General features: G+C 33.9%; 1 protein-coding gene across 1 annotated transcript; it reads right to left on the bottom strand.

Annotated features, from left to right (window-relative positions):
• Positions 1-1886: 1886 nt before the first annotated feature.
• Positions 1887-5778, bottom strand: LOC122324468. The gene is made up of 5 exons (XM_043218890.1): positions 5029-5778; positions 4843-4941; positions 3520-3619; positions 2691-2798; positions 1887-2492 (listed from the first exon to the last, which is right to left on the bottom strand). Exons 1-5 carry the CDS (start codon positions 5202-5204, stop codon positions 2016-2018), a joined length of 960 nt encoding a protein of 319 aa, XP_043074825.1. The 5' UTR covers positions 5205-5778; the 3' UTR covers positions 1887-2015.
• Between the last annotated feature and the right edge of the window lie 2249 nt (positions 5779-8027).

Below are 8027 nucleotides of genomic sequence, written 5' to 3'. Positions count from 1 at the left end.
TTTAATAACAAATAAAAATGTATTGTAAATGTAAAAGTAATGCGTTATTTTTACGCCGTACGCCGATCAATCATGATTAATCCAAAAATTGCCACGGTATATTAACGTTCCAGAAAATGTGGACGGTTCGTATTTATTGCTGGATTACATTGCAATAAAAAGCTGTAAAGTGCACATGGTTTTCAGAAGCCTCTCTATAGGGTGCCTTAATAGGTAATAAAAACCTGTGCACTCACGAGGGTCCTCTGAGAGCACAGATGTAGTCCCCTGATACGAACGTCTGTATCCTCCATCAAGTGAAAAAAGAGCACTGAAGGAGGAGCAGAGAGCTTGTGCCAAGGAGACGGGAGCGCTGGAGGCAACAATGGGTCGAGAAATGGAAAAGCATTAGTCTAGATGAACTCTAGAGATCTAGAGACAGCAATTACGTGCCCTCACAAAGCAGCGGGCTGCAGAGGCATTATGGGTAGCCCAGACTCCCTCTGCTTTATCACACGAGTCTTTGTGGCAGCCAACAAAACAAGCACCAGCTGCTTATTATGGACACACACATTGAAATAAAGGCGTGTTCAAGTGTTTGTCCAGTGACAGGCAAAAATAATGTGGTCTGAAGAGGGGGAAGGACAAAAAGACCCTCTGTGTGTGTGTGTGTGTGTGTGTGTGTGTGTGTGTGCCACATGCTAGGCTGAGAACTCACTGCCGCAGGAGTGACCCCTAGCAGGATCTCATTAGTCTGAGCTTGAAGCACTGGGAATTCTGGGAACTTTCCCTGAGGGAGAGAGACTAACAGGTGAACGAAAGGTGTGTGTGTGTGTGTGTGTGTGTGTGTGTGTGTGTGGACAGTCTTCTTGAGAAGTGATTTGCAAACAAAGGCTGCTGGAAAGAATCGGTTTAAAGCAGTCAGAATAGCTAAAAATCTGTTCATAATTCATATCAATTTTAAACTGCGTTACTGACAAGGTTCTCAGTAAAAGACATAACGCATAAAACAAACCAAACAACAGAAGAACTCCATTCAACATGTTTAAGATAACTGTTGCTCATTGTTTTTGTGGCTGTTTCTTTTCAAGGGAAGAATAATGGGTAACACTTTCTATGAAGCCTGTATTTATAATGCATTATAAGGGCATTCTTAATGCATTATAATACATGTATAATGTCTTATAAACAACATTATAATATGTTATATCATCTTATAAATAATCATAACAACAGTTACAATACATTATAATACTTACCTATTTGTGCTTATAACTTTTATGAGAACAATGCATTATAACACCAGATGAAGCCTGCATTTATAAGACATCATAAGGGTATTCTTAATGCATTATTATGCATGCATAATGCCTTATAAACAACATTATAACGTGTCGTATCATCTGATAAATAATCATAAAAACAGTTACAATGCATCATAATACTTACCTATTTGTGCCTATAAATATTTAGTGTAACGAAGAGTGTGATGACTTATAACACACAATGAACATATTATGAGTGGTCTTTAACTGCTTAAAGTAAAGTGATGAAAACAAAGTCTTCTTTTAAACATCTAAAAAGCTTTATAACGTGGTATTAATATTTATAAGTGGTCCTTGTCTGCTTTAAGTAAAGTGAGAAATGTTAGGTACTTTTATAAACGTGGTATTAATATTTATAAGTAGTCCTTGTCTGCTTTAAGTAAAGTGACAAAAGTTAGGTACTTTTATAAACATGGTATTATCATTTATAAGAGGTCCTTGTCTGCTTTAAGTAAAGTGAGAAATGTTGGGTATTCTTATAAACATCCATAAGATATCATGAAGTCATTATAAGAACATCAAACATCATGTTCATGTGTAACATCAAAGTAATGTGGAAAAGTACAAAGAAACAATATATTTCCAATGCAAATCATGTTTTATTCATTAAAACTGTAAAATTACAAGGTTTTACCACATACATTTAATTAACCAATATAAAGAGTTATAAACAGTTGGCGGTGCACAAAGTTCTGTTTCTTTACAGGCTGGTTAACTACATTCATGTAAGTTGTATTTTCTAATGTCATGTATAAGGCGGCCAAGAATGTGTGAGGGATGGTTCCTGGCAAGCCAGTATTCCCATTCAATGACCTTGAGGTGCTCTTTCAAAAGTTTAGTTGTCCTGTTGCCACGGTGGCGCCATATATCCATTTTGTACGTCTTCCAGGCACGCTCCAAATGTTGTGTATGTGCTCTTGTTACTGGATCAACAAAATTCCTCTTGTGGCACACTGTGTGATGGTCATAGCCTGCCTGTGTCAAAGCCCTGCGATAAGCTCGCCATTCATCAGTAATTATACTGGAGCCTCTCCGGACATGCTTCAAAATATTTGGCAAGAGTTCATTTTTTGACCGTCTTCTTACCACTTTGAGAATGGGTTTTCTTCTTGTCTGCTCAACTTCTAGTATGCCTAAAACCCATTTTTTGTTGCGTCGCCAAGCAGAACCAAATCTGCCACGGTTGTACTGTAAAACAAATGGTAGAAATCAGTACTACACAGTTTTATCACACATACATCTAATCTTCATTGAGTTAGATCACACTAATTGTTTAACACATTGTCCAAATGTACAACTGTAAAATTGCTGCAACCTAAATCCTCTAAATATTCTTGCAAATTGCCACTACAACAGACTTATTGATTGCTGATGAATTTGCAGCACCTTTCTCTTATGTGAAAATTTGCTCTCATCTATGAGGACAAAGCAGTGATGACCTCCAACTTTCATTTGTCCTAGGTGCCCAAGTTTCTTTACTGCCCGTATGCAGACCTTAGTAAAAAAAAAAAAAAAATTACATGTCTGTTTCAGGTAAATCCCAGAATGCACTGTGAACAAAACTTTATATAACTTTATAGTCAGTGATTTTGAGCTGGACATAAACTGACATCTAGCAACATGCACACAGTATGTAGAGAATCAAATAAGGGTAGTTACTGAGATACAAGTTATGTTTGCAAAAGCATATTTCCATATTAGTTTTGCTATTTTCAGTTCAGTATATAAGTAAATAAATGAGTAAATAAAGTGATATTTTTATCTGGTATACTATATTTTTTCTTAAGTGTTATTCCTTTATGATTTAAACCTTTAATTTAAAAAAGAGGTCCTCTGGACCTTTAATAACATGCAAAGCAACACTTCAAAAGACAATAGGACCCATTCTAATCTGTAATATTGTCTACACTGGACTGTTTATCTATTTTATCTGTTGCGGTGCAGTGTGATGCTATGAGACAACGATGGCGTCTGGTGTAGACACGGTGTCATAAAGCATGTTGGTAGGTGGAAGCAGTGCAGCTCACTAGGTTTTGGGATAGACCATACTTTCTATTTAAAGCCTTCACAAACCTAGGTATTTGTGGCAAACTAGCATTTAATTTTAATTGTTACCATCATAATTCAAGACAAATTGCAAGGAAGTCAATTTTCTGCGAAAGCCAAGCCAAAAAATTTATTGTAATCATAATTTCATTATTCCTTTATACAGTACCTTTCTCACTACTACAGTCATTCGAGATAAAGTTCTGCTGCTTGAAGCCACACCATCCTCCATCAGGTCTATCTGTCTCATTCTTAGACCTTGGGAAAACCTGAGGGAAAACCAAAAGAAATGTTAAAATTATGTTTTGCTGATGTAAGTTTTCAATGTGAAAACTACACAACTGAGGAAAATAAATGAAAAAAGGTAAATATATATATATATATAGGGAGTGTAAGGAGTGTAACGATGCATATATTCGTACCCAAGGAGCACAGTAACGGGGGGAAGGTTAGGACGATTCTAAAAGGCCCAACAAGGAAAGGGGGCCCTGAACACCCCCCAGCAAAAAGTATTACAGTCTTTTAGAATCAAAATTTCTTCAGAATGTTGACAAAATACATATTGTCAGAAAGGTCTGAATCTCAAGATTCCATATTTGGTGGTTATTTTTGACAGAGAAATTTAGACATTTGAGTGTCCTTTCTGTGAACAAATTAAGTATGTCACAAAAATTTAAGGTTTCATATGACATTGCTAAATAGAACATTATTTTGTGTATTTGGTGTAATCTAATGTGCTTATGTGGTTTATAAATAAATTAAATAAATTATTTTCCTCATACTGTACATTATTGCTACTTTTCTAAGCCCCACCTTTCAGAAACGGGTAGATTTTTACGAAGCTCATCTTTCTAAAAATGCGAGGTGTCCTCTGATTGGAAAAGAAAAATTTGAAACTGCATCATATGACCCTTTAACTGAAACTCAGCATATATAGGCTACTTATGTCACTTGTCACACCGTTTTTATTCCTCTTGTTTATCTGTCAACTAAATCAGATATATTCTGAGTATGTATGTACTACAGATTTTAGATTTTAGACATTTTAATTACATATACTGTAGTATGTATAGTATGTTTACCTCTAGGTGGAAAAAAGTAATTTGTACTACTATCTGTTAAAAATAAATGAAAAGAAACCTAGCATAGTGCATAATAATTTTACCTTTCCGATGACTGTTTTTTTAACATTAAAAGACACCTTTAAAATACATAAATATTAATAATAATTAAAAATCAAATCAAAAGTCATTTAGACATTCCGTAAAGTTTATCCAGGGGTTTCTTGTCCCAAGTAGGGGCTAACATACCCCAATAAGGGCCATCTTACCCCAATATTTGTCATTTATGCTATAACAACTAAATTACCAAATATTTCTATTCATTTCAGTATTAACATGTTGGCTAATGCATCGTAACCCTGCACATGCTAACTTGATATCGAAATATGTTACAATTTAAAAGCAAATTCACACTGCAGAAAGTTACGTACCTGTAGATGAATTCTACATGGTTCTGCAATGATCTGCGGGACTGGTAGAAAATTGTATTCTTACGAACTGTCGTAACTCCTCGGCATCGTCTGCAAACCCTGGTGAAAATCAGAATCATACTAACAAATCCCAAAAAGTACTAGTCTGCATACATATTTTAGCAATTTGAAAAACATGTAACTTACCAATGATATCCATCTCGACGTGGCTGTTTTTCAAGTTTCATTTTTTCTTTGCATTTGCATCGCATTCTCCGGTGCAAAAGACCCTTCTTCTGCATCCACAACACAATCTTTCGTTTGTGCGAAAGGGTTTTAGGTTTTCGAATTAAACACAAAAGTTCCTGCACTAATCTGGACATTTTAATTCAACCAGAAACTCATGGGTGCAGGCTCACTCCAAATCCGTTCAAAAAGAATCGGCTTTCCGTTTCGGAATCACAAGACCACTCCAAAAGATGATGGCAATTCATTCCATTGGCATGCATGACAATGATGTGTTTTCATGCATACTTTCAATAATCGATACTTCGAGTAGTTACACTATTAACTTGCATCTCGTTGTTTCTTAAGAATTGAGAAAATTAAACCTGAATCGGCTCCTTGAAAACATGAAAGAATCAGAGTCGATTCGAAATTGAACACTCCAAAACCCGGGAAGAATGACGCAGGCACGTCACAATCTACGCACGCAGCGGCATTACCCGTCATGCTCTACGAGACAAATCTGGACAATCATCGAACATCGTGACTGATTAAGTGAGTTTCTTTAAACACAATAGATAAGCACCATAATACAAGTAAATGTTAAATGCTAGTATTTGTAGAAATCGCTCACTAGGCCCATATAAAGTGGGGTAATCCAAATAATGTTTGTAAAATAGCTAAAAGGTTTTTATCCATATAGATTTAGGCATGGATATACATACGTTTTTGTTGTTGTTGTTGTTTTTTTAACATTTATAATTGATTTTACGACAGATATGAGCGAAAGCGGTGCGGAAAGATACTAACGTTAATTCCCTGACAATATCACCGGTGATGATTCAACATCAACGAAAAACGGTGAGCAGATTACCTGTAATGAAGTATTCCATCCTTAAACTCTGACTGTACAAACAGTAGCACGTTGAATGCAGTTAAAGGTCAAATAATATTATATATATATATATATATTATATATATATATATATATATATATATATATATATATATATATATATATATATATGTATATATGTATATATATATATATATGTATGTATATATATATATATATGTATGTGTATATATATATATATATATATATATATATATATATATATATATATGTATATATATATATATATATATATATATATATATATATATATATATATATATATATATATATATATATATATATATATACATATAAGTGCGATTTGTGAAAAACCAGAGGGGATGCTTTTGAAAACATATGAAATGTTTTTAATACGACGGAATATGTATTTAACGTGATCACAGTTTAATAAAAACGTTCCAATCGGACCGTGTATCGCGAATCATTTGGTTCAGATCTGGTTCGTGGGATTTTTTTATCCCCACCGGGGATAAAAAGAATTCAGCAGAGGCAGGGATGTATAAACCAGAGATGATGTATAAACCCAGGCAAATGTATTAAACTGAATCATTTCATTGATGTAATATCTGCATTCTGGAATTAATGTTTGGCCAATCTAATTAAAGGGCCAGAACTAACAGCTGTATGGTGTGTAACATTTTTGTCAATTTTCAGACACACCTGCTCCAACTTACACACATGAGCTTGCAACACTTAAAATACAGCTTCAAGCTGAAAAAGAAAAAGGGGACCTGAGAGATGAAACCATTGCGATTCTGAAAACTGATAAACAGTTCCTCCAAGAAGAGTTGGTAAAGAAAGATAGCTTTATCAGGAACTGATAAAGAAAAACGAAGAAAAGAAACCAGGTACTTATTCTTTTTAATATTGATTAATAAACATTTACCATGAACTGCCCTATCGTCTCTGCTTCATTGTATGACAAGACTGTTTGTTTAATAAATACATGAACACAAAACATTGAGTCTCATTCACTAAGCATATGTACACACAGATTTATGTGTAAAATGTTTGTATGTACAATTTTAAGAATATGCCACGATTCACCAAAACTTTCACACCAAAACTTATTGTAATTTTACGATAAAATATAGGAACAACTGAAACCACATGTACGAAAAAACATTTACTCCGTACAGCCTTACAATCATCTTAAGAAGCTGTTTACTGCTACTTAACACAACATTAAAGTATTAAAGTATTCTTTATTTTTTAATACTTTTATAGTATTAATTGTAGTATTCAATCCACATATAAAATTATATAATAAAATTGTCAAATAAAACAAATTAAGGCTTTTTACATATCATCATATACATTATAAATTTCATCATATAGGCTACATTTTGTCATACAGAGAGCCGTTAGAAAAAACATGGAGATGGGTTGGGTGTGCTTTATGTAAATTACTAACCTTTTGCACATAGCTGCTTATTTTTGAATTACTCCAAATTCAAAAAAAAAGATAAGACGAATGTTAAGAACAAATTAATTTGTGTACACACATGTTGTGACATTTTGTGAGATTTTTCATGAGAAGTTCTCAATTATTAGTGAATGAGACCAAATGATTTGAGTTGAAATGACTTAAAATTTGAATAGTAGCTGGCTAAGCAGGGAAAATATACATGCATGGATGCAAATATAATGTAACACGTAACTTATTTTACACAGGCCTAAAAGCATCAAAGAAATCTCCACGGATTGCCATTTCTAGTTCAGAGGAGGTCATTGATTCTGATGAGTCTTCAAGCCTTTCAGACTCCTCCCTTGAAGAGGTCAAGGTGAAGAAGAGAAAACACAAGCACAAAAAAATAGCACTACCTCTAGCTGATGCTATTGGACACAACCGTGTACGCAGTAAGTTACATTGTGGATAAATGACCATTAATTAACCAATAATTTGCAATTATAAGGTTCTATCTGACATTTTCGTCAAAATTCCATTATTCACATATACTTATTCTGTGACAACTTATTTACATTATATGATGGTTTTTGTGTGTGTGTTTGTGTGCACATTTTGGGACTTTATATATATATATATATATATATATATAAG

This window comes from Puntigrus tetrazona, chromosome 20, assembly GCF_018831695.1.
Source record: "Puntigrus tetrazona isolate hp1 chromosome 20, ASM1883169v1, whole genome shotgun sequence".
Classification (NCBI taxonomy): domain Eukaryota; kingdom Metazoa; phylum Chordata; class Actinopteri; order Cypriniformes; family Cyprinidae; genus Puntigrus; species Puntigrus tetrazona.
Note: the sequence above shows the minus strand (reverse complement) of the source record. Positions and strands in the feature narration are given on the sequence as shown.

Excerpts from the sequence above, each read along its gene's own strand:
- LOC122324468 (XM_043218890.1), bottom strand. The coding sequence starts at position 5,204 with ATGTCCAGATTAGTGCAGGAACTTTTGTGTTTAATTCGAAAACCTAAA. Across the intron at positions 4,942-5,028 it reads CGTCGAGATGGATATCATTG|GGTTTGCAGACGATGCCGAG; the intron begins GTAAGTTACATG and ends GATTTTCACCAG. Across the intron at positions 2,799-3,519 it reads TGACTGTAGTAGTGAGAAAG|GTCTGCATACGGGCAGTAAA; the intron begins GTACTGTATAAA and ends TTTTTTACTAAG.